Source organism: Eublepharis macularius, chromosome 10, assembly GCF_028583425.1.
Source record: "Eublepharis macularius isolate TG4126 chromosome 10, MPM_Emac_v1.0, whole genome shotgun sequence".
NCBI lineage: Eukaryota > Metazoa > Chordata > Lepidosauria > Squamata > Eublepharidae > Eublepharis > Eublepharis macularius.
In genome coordinates this window covers 43,349,430-43,366,338 of record NC_072799.1, presented here as the reverse complement: position 1 = coordinate 43,366,338, position 16,909 = coordinate 43,349,430, and the positions used below count along the sequence as shown (strand labels likewise).

General features: G+C 40.0%; 1 protein-coding gene across 1 annotated transcript; it reads right to left on the bottom strand.

The window, feature by feature from the left end:
- Positions 1 to 225: 225 nt before the first annotated feature.
- On the bottom strand, positions 226 to 14,580 carry LOC129336429 (UPF0462 protein C4orf33 homolog). The gene is made up of 7 exons (XM_054989488.1): positions 14,501 to 14,580; positions 12,964 to 13,021; positions 10,051 to 10,231; positions 9,518 to 9,578; positions 8,227 to 8,275; positions 1,257 to 1,456; positions 226 to 464 (listed from the first exon to the last, which is right to left on the bottom strand). The coding sequence occupies exons 1-7, from the start codon at positions 14,572 to 14,574 to the stop codon at positions 377 to 379; spliced, it is 711 nt and encodes a 236-aa protein (XP_054845463.1). The 5' UTR covers positions 14,575 to 14,580; the 3' UTR covers positions 226 to 376.
- Between the last annotated feature and the right edge of the window lie 2,329 nt (positions 14,581 to 16,909).

The following is a 16,909-nucleotide window of genomic DNA, read 5'->3' as shown; positions in this document are numbered from 1 at the left end:
CCCTGCTAAAAACACCATGAAGCACGCATACATTAAGTGAATGAATATTCTTGCCCCAAATTATCCTGCTTACATCTCCCTCCCTTCCCCTCCCCTTGATGTCACCCAAATGTCAAATTTTAAAATGTAACTCCTTGGGGTAGTGGCCTGCCTTCTTGTACTCTGCAAATTATATATATCAGTATAATCCCCATGTCTGTTTGGAAAAAGAGTGATAAGTAAGTGTCACTGAAAGAGTAATACATTCATTTATTTTAATTGGCCAAGTCATTAAAATCATGACAGATATCTAATTAAAGTACTTGATATCTCTTGTTTGAGAATCTGTTGTGTTTTTTATGCGCTGTTTTCCTTGATGTGTTTGGTGTGACTGACATTACATCCACAAATCTGATGGAGGTTGATTCCAGTCCTCTCCCATTATGTCCTTGAGGCTGAAATCTCTGAAATATCTTAGGAGATGGCTAGCAACAACATATAAACAAAACGTTGAATTATTAAAACACATGATCTTTTAAATGATAGACATTTGAAAAACTTATTTTAGTGGCACAATGAAAACCAAATCAAGAGCTTCACTATCCTTTCCTACCAATGAGGCATACAGAGCTGCTGGATCATAGTGGTTAAGTGATTGGGCTGCAAATCAGCACTCTACTGCTTTGTATCCCAGTACTGCCATGAGCTCAGCTGGTGGCCTTAGGTAAGCAACTCCTCTCAGCTCCAGCTCCCCAGCTGTATTTTGGGGATAATAATAATAATAATGACTTTGTTCAACAGTCTGAGTGGGGCATTAACCTGTCTAGAAGAGCAGTATATAAGTGCAGTTGTATAAGTTATGCCTAAATATAGAAAACAGTGATATAGTACTTATTTTTGCATGCTTTTTTTAAACTGGAGCATCACACTCGAATTGTGTCTTTATTATTAACAGCATTAAATAATAGAATGGCTTAATAACCCAAAATCATGCATTTTATGTTGATCAATCAGTAAAGAAGTTTAGGTTTGATTGGGAAGTATTGCATATTTTTCAATTTCCACCCAAATTTCTTTTTTTCCTCTGGAAAAAAAGTGGAAAAACACCCACAACTTTTTCTGGAATTTCTGAAGTCAGTGAAATTTTATATCTCTAGATAAGACATATAAATGGAATATTTCAGCACTTCCCACTAAAGCATGTTTTTTTCCAGTTTGCTACATAAATCATTACAATCATATATAAAGCAAATTAAGAAAGACTTTTTTGTACTCACAAATTAGGACCTTGCCCCTCTGTAATTTCTTCTCGTGGTATTGGATAAAGAGCCTCATACATTCTGCCAATCCCAGATCCATGGATTGCATATGAATTCATTTTGTCTATACCAGGTGGAAAATACTCCCAAGGAATAATTGCCGTGCCATTCCAGTTGCCCCAGTTTATATCTGCTTTAAATGCCAACTCAAGTCCTTTCTGTACACAGGATGAAAAAATGCACTATAAAATGTCATCCTCGTTATTTTAATAAACTTAGCATGGTAAGCTACTAAACCACTTTAAATAACACTTCACATGAAACTTCAGCACAATGCTTAATTATCAAGTTCACACAGAATTGCTGTAGTTCAAATTTCTTTTGTTACTACATCTGCTAAAAAAGGTTATTGACTGTTCCATAAATGTTCATAATGCAAGAGCTTTATCCACTTTTCTTTGATATGGAAGCAACATGAACAGAAATGCAATGGAGACATTACAGTGTGTTTTAAAATGTGCTCTAGCGCATTATAGACCTGAATCGGGCAGGGGGGGGGAATCATATGCCTCTACAGTTCTATAGCAGGTGGATTTCCTACTTAGTTTGTTCAACGTTTTGCCTGGGAACCATACCATTTTCAGCATCTCAATATGTCCACCATATGGTAATCTAACAGAACAGATTAAAAGAAGCATAAATTCCTGAATAGCCAACACTAATTCAAATAAATAATAGCAGGTAGGGCTGTGTTCTGAGAAAAAATGCCATTATAATTTCAGATCCAGGACTTGGGGGAGTGGTACCATGACTGCTGATTTTGGAGTAGGACATTATTGGTTTGGGATTCAATTCGGTGTGATTTTTCAGGTTGCAGAATTTCAGAATCATTGTTTTAACTGGGGGATGTATTTGAGGGACTGTGGCAGTTGTTTATAAAGATAATGGCACCAAATTTGCACAGAAAATAATATTCTTTCTCTGACTTTGTTCACCTCTCTGAGTGGGGCACTAATCTATCTAGAAGAGCAGTATATATGCACAGTGTTACTGGAACTGCTCTTTTGAATGGGGAATTAGCTTAGCAGTCCAGAACTAAATTTAGCACGGATCTAACCATCTATACCAAGGTCCCTTCTCCAGACACTCACGTAATAAAGAGGCAGACTACAAATATTCAATCAATAACATGTATTTACTAATAGTGTGGCGTAAGCCTGAACTTGCACATACACACAAGATAGCATACAAGGACTAGGAAACACAGTCGGAAATATAGAGACGGTTGCATGAGCAGGTACCCACGATGATAAGGGATATACTTACAATCCTGAAGCGGAGTAGAGACACAGCAGCGAGGTGGTCCAATGCCAGCACTGGATCCACAGAGAGACAGCAAGGGGTCTGGACAGGGAAGGCGTACACACCATGTGGCCGGGGCGGCCAGCTTAAATACCCCAAAACGTACCCTGGGGCTGGTGCTGTACCTTGTGGTTCTCATGGGTCGAAACAAAGGTCTTAATGGTTTTCTGAATGTCTTAGATGGGCCACTTTAGTAATCTGATTGTGTTATAGTGACACCTTAGGAAGAGGGGACAAAGGAGGGATGGGGAGATCCTGGCGTGCTGAATGGATGTTCCAGCGACGGGGCTTGTCCTGATGTCATCAGCTCTGGAATGCGGAGGTTTCTTTGAGATGCATTCTCTAAGTGCTTGGGATGGTCGGCACTTAGCTTCTTCTCCGGGGCGGCTCTTAAGATATGCAGAGCAGGGCGAGGTTCTTTCGCTGCGGACGTGGTGTGCCCGCTTCTCTGAAATGGCTTCCCAAAGCAAGCTTCTTCTCTAGGTCTTCTGGCTGCCTAAGAACATGGCTGCCGGCTGGGCATGGCTGGGGCTGGCTAGCAGGCTGCCCGGTAGCGAGGGCAAGCTGGGTGACTCGCCCGCGGGAGGCTCCCAGGCGGGAACTGGCCAGGGGGTGCCTGGTCAGGCTCACTGGAGGTCTTCCCCAGCTGGCACCTGGCTGCTAACAGCGCGGCTGGGGCCCAGGTGAGGCAGGCTTCCATGGAGGCAGGGAAACAGCACGTGAAACACAGTCCATAGCAGGGAACAGGCACAGCCCGTGGTGGAGGGCAAGGCAGGCACGGAGCACACGTGTAATAAAGTCCAAACACACACAGGGAGGTCCAGATATAGCCTTGGGCAAGGCTGCCCAGAAAGAGAGTCCTTAGTGTAGTGGTACAGACATGGATTCAGGAAACTGACACAGCATTGCAACAGCAGGATAACTGGCAAGCAGGCAGGAAACTGACATGTGTATTAAAGTGCACACGTGCAGGGCAGTTTCTGGTGTAGTCATAAAACAGCAGTGCAGGGAAACTCAAACACAGTCCATGGCAGGCCTTAAAGCAGGAGAGGGGGCCTACTTGGCAACAACAGTTATTATTATTACTATCTAAAGCATCACTTTCCTCACATGCAAACACACATCTTCCCTGTCCCTTCAACTAGCAAGAGAGCTCACTTCTTACAAACCTTGATGAGCACTTGGCCAGAGCCGTTTCCTGAGAAAATATCTGCAGTCTGCAATCTGAGGAAATATCTACTGTGGATCAGTCAGACCTACATGAAATCTGAGGAATCTGAGGAAATATCTACTGTGGATCAGTAAGACCTACATGAAAAAGAGAATGGTAAGATAAGATATCTTACCATTCTCTTTTTCATGTAGGTCTGACTGATCCACAGTAATCAGAATTACTCACAAAAATAGCACAGAAAAAAACACTATCATCTACTGGTGTTCACAGATTAAGTTATTAAATCCCAGTGGAAACTTTGGAAACCTTAACAATGAGATAGATTTAGGGCTCACTATTTAGGCAGAGAATGAGCGGTCCTTTGTTTAAGTTCTGCCTCTGTTATGGACTCAACTTGTAGCATCAACATTTGTTTCTCTGTCAGACTAAGGTGTCCACCCTTAAACTGAGAATAATAGGGATCTGTCTCTTAGATTGCAAGGGGATACAAAGTAAGCACCTCACATATTAGAAAATAGTTATTAATAGCAGCCACACATTCCATACCCCTCTAATATTCCCAAACATAAGAACAGTGTTTGCCATAACTTCCTGCTCTCCCTCATTCTGCTGCTCACTTTGTACATGGAGTTTGATTCAAAGTTTCCTGGATTTTGACTCAAGTTGTGTGTGAGCAGAGGATGGATGAACGGGAGGACTGAATGGGATTCATGGCTGATACCAATTTGCCCTTGTATGTGAATGCACAGTCCACGTTTCTCTTCCATCTTTCTTTCTTGCTCTTCCCTTCTATTTCCCAAGCATAATGTAAGAAGCTATATACAGACTAGTTCTGCCTCATTAGTAAATGCTGAGGGAGGAGGCTTGCAAGCACACAGTGCAACCTTCAGGCAAAAAGAATCTCTACATTTCCACCATCATCTCTATTATGGGGAAGAAGTATGTTGTGTTTTTTCTCTCTGACATGTGCCAATACCAAATAAAATGATTGCACTTAGCAACTGAAGTCCTTTGTTCAAAATTCCTAGGTGAGTGACATTGATTACAAAAAGTAAGTTTTCTGTAAACATAGATTCCTACTGGTTTATAATGTTGAAGTTATTTATTCAGTTTCTAGACTAAGTGGATTATTCAACAGGTATGCTATCAGCTAAGGATTTCTGCAGTGAATTGCTTTCACTATTTTTACACAAGTAAGCTACTTGTCAGAAGTAGAACACAGAAACTGTAGACGTATCAGTTATAGCATTTTATTAGAAATAGAAAACAATACATCACAGTTGTGTTTTTGTACATATTTTAACTGTTGTGTGTTGCAGTCTACATTAAAACCTAAATGTAGGAAAACTTTTTCCGAAGATACATTTTCATGATGTTATGCTCTATGACACCTTTCTGCAATACCATATAGCAGGCTGGAATGATTTAAAACAAAACTATGATTTTGATTTCTAAAACATTAAGACACTATATTGATTTAAATCAAGCTTGCTTTGCTGAATCTTTTTTTTTAAAGAATAATACTAAATCTAACCATAATTACTAGCAATAGTTTGCCCAATTCAGAAATATTTGGAAACTATAGTTAGAACAATTCAGAAATGGAAGAGGAATCAGCACATGAGAAGGAAAAGAGGAGCATAAGAGCTCATTCACAGTTCTGGAAAGTTAAGTCATTGGGTTCTACTGGTGAAAATGGAATAATAAGTTCCCTTTGACCACCAAAAATGTTGTGCTGGTGATCATGGGACCTGAATGGATAAATGTCTTGTGGAACAGAGGCTGTTGTAAGGAGATAAATTAGGTGAGGTAGGGTGAAAAATCTGGCTGGATCCAACCTATTAGGATTTCACAGCTGAGCCAAAATGTGATTCTAAATACAGGGGTGTGTGTTCCAGTATATCTGGTCCAAAAATATACCCTGCAAAAAACATTATCAATATTTTCCAGGTACATTCAGGAATCCCGATTATATCTGGGATTCTTGGATATACCGGTATTGTCAGTCTTGAATAATCCCGGGAATATTTGGGAATAATCAGGGTTGCCATTTTAACAGTACAGCAGCTTGTTTTTTTCACCTTTTTAGGTTTCCTGGACAAAGGAGGGAAGTTGAAGGAGGGAGGAGGATCTCACAGGTAAATGGTATTGCACATTAGGGGGAGTTCGTCTGTCCTATCATGGCAATTCTCTATACCACACAAGCTGGCCTCCAGACTGCAGCTTCAGGGCTCTACTCTGGTCTGTCGGTGCCTTACTTCTGCAGCCTGCAGCCAGGCTGGTTCTACTGGGGTTATCTGGTTTGATGTTGGTTCTGTTGGGCTTTGTTGCTTCTTTTACATCAATGGTTGCTCTTGAGTATTTGGCTAAGGCTTCTGTGCCCTGGAGAAAGTAGTGGATCCCCCCCTCCCCCCACACACACACCTTTGGAAACAATGGATAGTAGCTGGGGACACCTTGCTTAGGGACATGTAGAATTGTACCCCTTTACCCAATCTATTTGAAACTTGGGCAGTCTTTAGTAATCAGGAAGCCCTCACTCCATGGTAATTTTGGTGTAGTTTGCATGAAAAACAGTTCCTCCAGCCCCCTGGAAAAAGTCTCCCATAGGGAATAATGAAGCTGAATAATTTCGAGATCGTGAAAAAAACTGAATTCAAATACAAAACTGTTATGGGAAGACCCAAATACCAAGAATACCAATATTTATGGCCTTCCTGCTACCTGAATCTGAAAAATACATTTTTAGTGCACATCTCTATCTAAATAATCTCATTCCATGTCCAATACAGTATGCCACATCTGCACTCATATTCACTTGGTAATGTTTCCTGCCGCAATAAAGAATACTTGCATGTATTTCCTTTTTATGACATGAAGAGTTCTTTGAATAAGCTATTCTTATTTATAACTGACTTAATCCATCTTCTGAAAGGACAAGTAAATCATCCTCAACTGAGGAAATAAGTGTTAGAATTTTAATATATGTCATGTAATTCCTATCACATTGCACATATATAGCGGCTTTCATGCTTTACTGAAATAAGCATAGTCACTGAGACAATATGCTACCATATTGATGCTGTACACGATTCTAAAATGATGATATGCAAATGGAGTGCTGATTTGCAAATTATTTGTTATGTATTTCCATGGTATAGCCCATGACTGTTAGGTTATGAAATGTAAAATAACCTTTTCCCATTATATAGAAATACATAGATATGAATTGCTTATAATGGTTTCAAGGAGTGTTGAATTACTTGGTATTAAACAAGGGAATAAATAGTCCAAAATAAATTTATATCTTAATAAAAGCTTTGATTTAACACACTGGATGTGTCAACAGGTGAGAATTTTGATTAATTTGCTAGAACAAGCTCCATGGAACCAATTTGTTGGTGATTTGCAGATGTGCTTCCATTACTTAACTGTATTAGTATGATTTATGTTACAAACTCTAATGCAGATGATGAAATGAAATTTACTGTCTGTAATTACTACAACAGGAAAAAATCAGAAGGAAAAAAGAGGGTTCGAGGGGGGAGAAAAGACTGGCTATTTAAACTCTGCTCACAAAGCAAAAGATGGAAATCCATTAATTTAATGAAACTGTGCAAATTGATTATGCCACGATTTGCAATGCCTTGCAAAATTCTTTAACCAAATGACCTGTATCCGATCTTGAGAAACTAGTAGATATGGGTGCCATTATTTCACACCGTTACTCATATGTAATTACCATTGGACATTCAATGAAAATTATTAATGAGTGAATTTTGGATTATGTCATGAACTGGACCTCCTAATAAGTTAAACAACTGTCAAATAATAATCAAATGACTCAGTACAAACACATTCCATTAAAAAGAATTGTATTTTACTGCTTTCTAGTCATTATATTCAATACTTCTATGAACTTAAACATTGCACATTTGCTTGCACTTGCTAAAAAATTATTTTGTCTCACTATCAGTGTTCAAAGGATGCATATTGAGTAATAATTATACCTTTGTTGCTTTCAATGGATTGAATCCTAACATTTTGTTCTGTCACTGTCTGCATTGATCTGTCAAAAGAACCTTTCTGCAGATGCAAGATGCTCTTGACTGATCCCTTAAAATTATAGGACACCACCCAGTGTAATATCCACATGAATACATCTGTTATCAATCAAAGATGAAATCAGAGGAAATCATTTGAGGAGGATATGACCTGTTTGTACTCTTCCTATCATCCCCAATGGAAAATATTTTGTCTGGGAAACAAACAAGCCACTACCCACCCAGATACAGAACAGAAAAGTTATTGATGAATGCATATATTTAATAATGTTGGCATAGATAAATGTGTAAATCACTACATACATAAAATCCAAGAAATACAGGGAAACAATCATAACCAAAACTCACTGCTGGTTAGGTATTTTGTAGCTACTGAAATGCTACTTACTTCAAGACAAACTCCTCCAGAGAGCCGTAATACAAGATGCTGACCGTGCCTAGCAAAATAAAAACAAGAGAGGAAAAAAATCAATGACACTGTCAAAACAAGTTTCATAGGAATACAATATTGTCAAGGAAACATTTAACAGATTTCACAGCAGAGTATGGGTAGAGCAACAGTCACAGAAAGCTTGTAGATGGAAAAACTCACATTACATGATAGAAAGACTCAGGAGATCAGATGGCTCCTTGCAACTACAGGGAAGCATAAGAAACCCTGTAGTTGTAAATCCATAATGGCATAATAACAACAACAACAATATTCAATTTATATACTGCCCTTCAGGACAACTGAATGCCCACTCAGAGCGGTTTACAAAGTATGCCATTATTATGCCCACAACAAAACACCCTGTGAGGCGGGTGGGGCTGAGAGAGCTCCAGAGAACGGTGACTAGCCCAAGGTCACCCAGCTGGCTTCAAGTGGAGGAGTGGGGAATCAAACCCGACTCTCCAGATTAGACTCCCACGCTCTTAACCACTACACCAAACTGGCTCTCATAGGCCCACAATTATAATGCTCTCCTTCACATTTGTGTCTTGTCTTTTCTTCAAAGAACTCAAAGCAATATACATAAAGGATTATCCCATTTTGTCCTCACGAGACTCCCCTAAGGTAGGTTAGACTGGTAAGATTGGGCCTTAGTTACCAGGGAGTCTCATACCTTAGTAGGCATTAAAATCTAAGTGTTCACACTATCCATAAACTATTTAATGGAAGAGGAGGGCCTTCTCAAGGGAATGTCATTCTTTAATTACCTCCTACTCTGGTCGCTTCCTGCTAAATACATGTACCAAAAGTAGCTCCTACAACCATGGGCTCCCTCTTGATGTTAAGGCAGTTTTTAAGAAAGTGTAGGAACTTAGGGGAGGCTATTTTTGACCCCTCCCTCCTGGAAAGGCCTCCTGAAATCCTTTCAGAAAGAAGCTATAAACGCCCCTTGCTAAGTCAGTTCAGTATAACAGGTCTTGCATTGCATCCCACGATTGCCAGTTCTGACTGATTAGATTGCCAGTTCTAGCTAATTAAACCCTTTATTTTTGTTGAAAATTTTGCTTTCTTGGCCTCTTAAATCTGTTGACCAACAGCAAGTTCTACCAGTAAAATAGGATGTATTGTCATAGATTTTTAAGAAGGCTCAAAAAATTCCTCCCTTGAAGTAGAAGGTCCACTATGGCCATGTGAGAATTTCAGCTATAGGCTGAATAGGCTACATGTTTACCATAGCAAAACTTACGGGCAAAGTTCCACTTCCAGGTAGTTGCTTGTAGTACTGTTCAGAAAGAAGGATTCAACCACTGTGAAAGATATAAATGGTAACATGCTAATGTGTGCAGTTGAATAGGGGGGGGGCGGGTTCGAGCATGGCATTTGATTAGAATTTCAACAAACCAAAAATACTCTCTCTTATTCTCCATTTCCTGTTTGTGGCTGCACAATGTCAGTACACAAGTAATGCCAGATCAAGTTGGCATCATGGGAAGGAACCTTGAGCATGTAAAAATGCTTTCTACTAAGTCAGACCATTAGTCTATGAAGGTTATCAACCTCTCTGGCAGTGGTTCTTTGAAGCAGAGGTCTCCAGTAGAGGTCTTTCATATCACCTACTATCTTGCCCTTGCATGAATGAAAAGCCCAGCAGATTTGGCTATGGGTACAAATTACTATTGGGTTGCAAAGGAGAGCAACTTTTCTGCAACAGAGAGCAACCCTGTTTTCTTACTTGAAGATTATGGCTTTTTGTGTTCTGCAGCTTTCACCAAACCTCACCTTCATAGTCCCAAAGTCCATCAAAAGGTTTCCCGGGTTCTCCAGGTGGAGCTGGAGGATCATCAAAGAACAAGGAGTTCACTTCCATAACTAAGCCTTGTACACCAGGTTTAAATTTGATTGTCACTGGTGCATGCATAACTAGCATGCTGTCCCAGGTAGTTACAATTTTATATTCTACCTACAAGAGAAATCATAAAGAATTAAGTGACCTGGTTCAAATAGATTAAGCTGTAATTCAGTTGGATGTTATACTTTTGCATGAATTTCCTAGAATACTAGCTGAATGGTTCTTGTTTTATTCCAGCAATGCATGGATGATGCAAATGTTATAGTAAAATATTTGTTAAAGACACTGTATTTTTGTCAGGTCACATCTGCCTTCTTCATTACATTTATGACTGCCTGTCTAGAAATTTACATATAAACTACATTTAAATATCAATTTAGCTGTAACAAACTGAGTTTAGTGACTAGCATTATACTAATTGTTGTGACATTTGAACTCTCAAATCATAGTGTGTTGAGTTGTGCAGCCCCTCACAGCCAGTTGGCCACAGGAATGTCAGTATATGGAGAAAGAAGCAGACAAATCCAGGTTTGCACACAAAAATGGGATCTTGTTCCTTATGTCTGGTAGATCAGTGTTTCCCAGCCGTCAGGTTGGGGAACCCAAAAGTTGGTCACAAAGCCTCTGAAAGTTGGTCTCAGGCCAGCCAGTAGCAGCTCCTGCTCTTTGCAGCCTTCTTTTTGTCTCTTCTCCTTCTTTTCTAGTTTCTCACATTGCCCTCCCCCTTTGCAATAATAATGAGGCGGGGTGGGGGGGAGCTGTCTGGCAACTAGTAATGTTACGATAGTAGGTGGAAGAAGAAGGGGGCAGTATATGGAAAAGTGAGAGAAGGCAAGAATGTGGCATGTGAGAGCATAGGCTCTGTTTTGGCACCACTCCTTCAGCAGCCCAACCTCTTACTCAGACCCCAATAGTGCCTCACTGCCTTCTACCTGCTGTGAGAGGTGTACTGCACTTTGCCACTTGCCACCCATTCTCTTCTGACACCTGCTATCTTCCTGCATTTCCTCAGCCTGGGCTCCACACTTCCACCCCCAGACACAGCACCTTCTCAGTATCTTGGGCCATCCCTGAATGAGTCACCATATGAAGTAAATTTGGACTTGTGAAGCACCATGCCAAAAAGATTGGGAACCACTGCGATAGATCACTTTAAAAGGGGGCCTATAAAGTGTATTAAATCACTGGTTTATCAAGATAAGTACTGCCTACTGTGACAGCAGCTCTCTAGGATCTCAGGCAGAAATCTTTCACAAGTGGAGTTGCCATTTAGTTAGCTGGGAGCTTCTACTCGAAAGCAGACGCTTTAACATTGAGACATAGGCCCATCCTTTCTAACCAGATTCTGATGTACAAGTTGAACCATTCTTTATTTTGATACATGAATCAAGCCAGAGTGCCATTTCAGCAAATAATATTTCTAATATTCTAGGGAATATACACTTTTAATTTAAATCTAATATTCCTTTCAAAGAGGCCATTGCTACAATGATCATCTCACCCATGTGAAGAAAACAAGGAAGTGCTAAATATAATCCAAAACTAATCTGTATTGGCTTCCATTTTCCTTTTGATATCACAGCATTAAACACAAAACATCTACTAATGAAGGTTAAAGGACAAAGTGCCAAAGAAGGATTACAGCTGAACAACAAAAAGCCTACTGAGGGATTACACAACTTTAAGGTTGACAATGAAGAAACTGATTGTTAAAGATTTTCCATTCCTTGGCTCAAGTCAAGTTTATTATTACAGTCTGCGACCAGCACATATAAAACCATTCCTTGGCTCAATCATCAACCCAAAGAGAAACTGCAACCAAGAAATTAGAAGGCTATTGAGGCTTGGAAGGGCAGCCATGAAGGAACTACAAAAGATCCTTAAGGATAAGGAAGTGTTCCTGGAGACCAAGATCGAGATAAGTCACACTATGTAATTCCCCATTACTATGGATGGATATGAACATTGGACAATGAAGGAAGCTGACAGAAAGAAAATTGATTCATTTGAAATGTGGTGTTGGAGGAGAGTTTTATGAATACCACTGACAATTAAAAAGACAAATAAGTGGATTCTAGATCAAATCAAGCCTGAATTCTCCCTAGAAGCTAAAATGATAAAAACTGAGACTATTGCACTTTGGTCTCATCATAAGAAGACAGACTTACTGGAAAAGACAAAATAGTAAAGAGTCCAGTAGCACCTTTAAGACTAACCAACTTATTTGTAGCATAAGCTTTCGAGAACCACAGCTCTCCTTGTAAGATACAACTGATGCAAGAGTTGGTGACTTGAGTAAAGCCTCAGGTGATAGCTTTTTGACACTGGCATCATATAGCTGAATATGGACAGATATTTTGGCTTTTGAAAAAGCTGAAAGGAGAGCCAATATTTATAAAAATTGCCAAATGTGATCATTGCGACAAAATAGAAGAACAAGTTTACTTCATATATATAACCCATAGCTGTTTCGGCAATGGACAATATCAGTGCTCGAGAATAGCTAATTTTTAGTTGCTAAGGGGAGTTAAAAGAATTGTCATAGAGAAGCATGAGAGTTGTGAGAGAGACTACTCACTTGGCTATTTCCCAGCTGCATTGGAAAAACTACCCCTTTCAAAAGGTGTTTATGAGATGTGATGGGAAATGTAGTTTTGTTTCATTTCATTGTTTCGATACAGAGTGAATTAAGATATAAAAGATTTGATGACTATAGACAAGACTTCTCTATTATATTATAAATTCATTGATTGGCAGGGACATTTCTGAAAATATTTTTCAAGACCACCTCCTTTTCTTAAAATGGAGGCATTTTGAATTATGAGATATATACCAATACTCACCTCCCTTGTTCCATCCTTCAAGAATTTTGACTCATGATCTCGAAAGGCTACATTTTCACTTTAGGACGAAAATATGAATAAGATTAGAAGACAACAGGAATCTGCTTGCATTAATCTATATTGCAGTGTTTTATTTTTTAAACACTTCAATAGCTTACAAACTCACTGTGAAACTAGTGGTACATAGAAGAATAACTTTATTCTCCCATCTAGTGGCAAGAAGCAGTAAAAGTCAATGTTTCTGAGATCATAAAGTGTTTCTAAATACAAACTCCAAAGCTTATTGAGAGAATAAAAAGGAGAAACAGCAAACCTAAACTGTATGAACTATGTATAAGCTTAAAGGGGAGAGAGAGCAAGTAGCCTGAATTCAGTTTAATTACATTTTGCTGCATCAATAAAACAATCTTTCTCTGGATAATAATCACAGTCTTGAAAATAATTTTTAAATTATTTATAGTCCACCTTTCTCACTTCCTACACCACTACCCTATTCAGTAGCTTTGCCATTCTGATTCAGTAATGAGCATGGACTGTCTAGAACGCTGTTCACGCAAGGAGAATCCATACTATAGAGGAAAGGGGGAGGAGGGAACAAGACAGTTTTCCAGGAAGTGAAGTTATTCTTTGCAGCTACAGTGTTTTGGATATAGAGAGCAGAAAGAACCTGATAAAGTAAGGCAGAGAAACTACTACAGGTAGAATTTTCCATTCTTCCTTTCCTTAGATACTATGGTATAGCTGTTGGTGGAATGATCTGTCATACAAAAAGGAAAGATAATTGGCGAATGAGAAGGTGATAAATTTATTCATTTAAAACTTTGTACAAATTGCACTTACTGCTACCATGACCAAGGATATCTGTGTTCTCTTATACAGTTCAATTATAAATGCAATTTTTTTGTACTTGTACAGCAACAACTGTTTCTATTTGCACAACAGAATTTTTACACATATAAAATTAGAAAGTCGCTTTTCAGCCAGTTAAACAAAATACTCCTCTAAAGAATAGCATGATACTTAACATTAAAGACCAATTTACACATTAAGCTACTCAGAGACTTTCTGAACTTCTAATTAAATAAATATTAAGAAAAAGATCTTGTGGATAGATACAGGCACTCTCCAGCAGAAAAAACCAATCAAAATCTTAGCTTTAAAAAAAGAGAATGAATGATATCCATTACAAGCTTCAATTCCACCATATACATATGGTCTAAACCTGAGATGTCATGTGCAATATTTTGAAGTTAAACTTGGCTCCTTAGTGGGCAGTTTTCACCCCCTCAGCACTACAATGATCTTTCAACTAAAAGAACACAAGGTATGTTGTTTTTCCAGGGGAATTGATTGGATTGCACTCAGTAAGAACTTCCTCATCTCAGTGTTTTACCTCTATGCATCTGGTTTGATTCCCCCTCCACACACACACAATTTACTCTCTATGAAAAGTTAGATCAAACACATCAAACAGGAAAAGCAAATTTTTTTTAAAAAAAAATTGGTAACTACATGATCACCAGAAGTTTCGCAGTACCTGCTTAGTATGAATTGGTGCGCAGAGTCAAGAAGGCTTGTAGCTATAAAAGCTACAGCAAGCCAAGGCTTCATTTTGTAAAGATAGTGGGCAGCACACGTTCATCACATTTTATATATAAGCTCATGTTATCACAGCTAGATAATATTTCAAAAGCCTAGTGACTATCAAAACAAGTAATTAATAACACCTACTAACCTTGACAGTGTATTAATAATTGACTAAGATTTAAATCAGGTGACTTATAGTAAGTTAGGGAAAGCATTTTATTTTGACATTTCAGACACTCTCATCTTCGCAGTAGAAACCACATAGAACAATGCACATGTGCTCAAGCCTTTCTGAAGAGCAGAGCCGGATTGAGGGGGGCAGGGGGGGTAGTCTGCCCCCGGCACCACCAGAGAGGGGGCGCCAGAAGCAGCTGCCAGAGGGCGCAGGCAGCAGCGTGGGCAGCCTCGCAGCCCCCCGCTCTGCTTTTTGCCTGCCCCGCAGGACAGGGGGCAGCTGGCTTGCCGAGCACCCCCTGTCCTGCAGGGCAGGCAAAAGGCCGCGCAGGGGGCTGCGGGGCCACCCGCGCCATTTGCCTGCCCCGCAGGACAAGGGGTGGCCGGCCGCCCCCTGTCCTGCGGGGCAGGCGAAAGCAGCGCGGGGGGCTGCGAGGATGCCCGCGCCATTTGCCTGTGGGGAGGCGAATGGCACGGGTGGCTTCCCAGCCCCGCACGCTGCTTCCGTTCCACCTGCATGATGACATCACCGAAGTGACATCATCACGCAGTACGGAGAGTGCACGTGCACTGTGCGCGCGCGCGAGGTGGCCAGCCAAGCGTTGCCCCGAGCATGGGCAACCCTAGATCCGGCGCTGCTGAAGAGACTTCCTTTACAGCAAATTGTTTAGGTCAGGAGTCCCCAACCTTTTTCAATCTTTGGGCCCCTTTGAAATTCTGATACAGGGTGCTGGATGCAACACCAAGATGACTGCTACAAGAGGCAGGGCCGACCTCAAAATGTCACCAAGTGAGGTTATGCATAACTCTAACAGTAACTCCAACATTTCAGGAAGAAGTTCTGTTTAATGGAATGCCCTTTAAACTTAACGTTGTTTAAAATATTTTATTGCATACATACCAAATAAATGTGTATCTGTATCTATTATCTATATCTACAAGGAAGCAAAGAAACTCTGATCTGGCAGATCTTTCTTCATTTTGCAGGCATATAATGTGCTTATGCAAAAGGGGAAAACACGTCGTGTCTTGGCTATCCCCTTTACATGAGCCTAACTATTTTTAATCTGCACTATTACTTTTAACAATGACAGCTGGTGCTGAAGAGCTGGTGAGAGCTGCTTGCACATGTATACAGTAGCCTTGCAGCCCAACTGTGTTTAGTCAGAGTTGTCCCAATGTCTTTTTAGACTATTGCTCCACTTTTTGTGCAAGTAGTTTTTTTACATAAAGCTGCTATGTTTTGATGTTTATTATACCATAAACATCAAAACTCAGTCTCATTTGTCTTCTGACTTTCTAAAAACACTTGGCAGACACAAGAAGAAATGGTGATGGGCACCATGGCACCCACGGGCACCAAATTGGGCTCCCCTGATTTAGGTGCTTAACAAATACATTAAAAGTACTAATCACACGTTAAACAACAAACACTTCAATAAATCAGCTGGAAATTGGGACTCTGTTCTAATCTGGTCTTGGATGTGATGTCATATTATGCATATTTGTTCTATTAATCTCATACATATCTTGCCAAGAAATTGATAGGTTCTTGTTCTCTATTATAGGCCACGTTTGTGAAGTGGAAACAATCCTGGACTCAGCATTGCTCCTAAATATCCAGGAAATGGCTGTGGCTCAGAAAGTTTATCAACTTTGGTTGATACCTTTGCTGCATCTACTATTGAAACACAAGGATATGGCTACAGTTACTCATGCATTAGCAACTTCTAGACGACAGCCACTTTCAGAGTAGTTAGAATATCTGAAACTCAATAAACCAGATGCTCTGAAGTAGCACCTTCCAAGTGGAGCATAAAGATGCAGCAAACAAAAGAGAAACAACTTCCTTAGAGAATCCTAATTACTGTTGCAAGGAACTGGATGTCGACTTGCTGCTTTTGAACAGTGTTTATGCTATGGCCTGAAAAAAGATTTAAATATCTGAAACGAGTGAAAAAAAGAGGCCGGCGTGGCTTGTTGCCTTGGATTTATTTATGGCTCTGCCTTGCCTTTGATCATTTTACGGCTCTGCTCTTCACAGCAACTTCGTCTTCGTACTCCTGACGATTTTCTAGCTCGGAACACTGCAGTTTGCTCATCGACGCCTGCGGTTTCCAAAGCGGGACGTGCCTTGTCACACACCCCGACATTGGATTTTCTCCAGTCCTCGCTACCGGATCTG

What these genes read in the sequence shown, in the direction of transcription:
- LOC129336429 (XM_054989488.1), bottom strand. Translation starts at nt 14,574, where the DNA reads ATGAAGCCTTGGCTTGCTGTAGCTTTTATAGCTACAAGCCTTCTTGAC. An exon ending in CTGGAAGTGGAACTTTGCCC is followed by an intron (nt 8,276 to 9,517) that starts GTAAGTTTTGCT and finishes TTATTTTGCTAG; the next exon opens with GCACGGTCAGCATCTTGTAT. An exon ending in CTGGAGGAGTTTGTCTTGAA is followed by an intron (nt 1,457 to 8,226) that starts GTAAGTAGCATT and finishes TCCTGTGTACAG; the next exon opens with AAAGGACTTGAGTTGGCATT.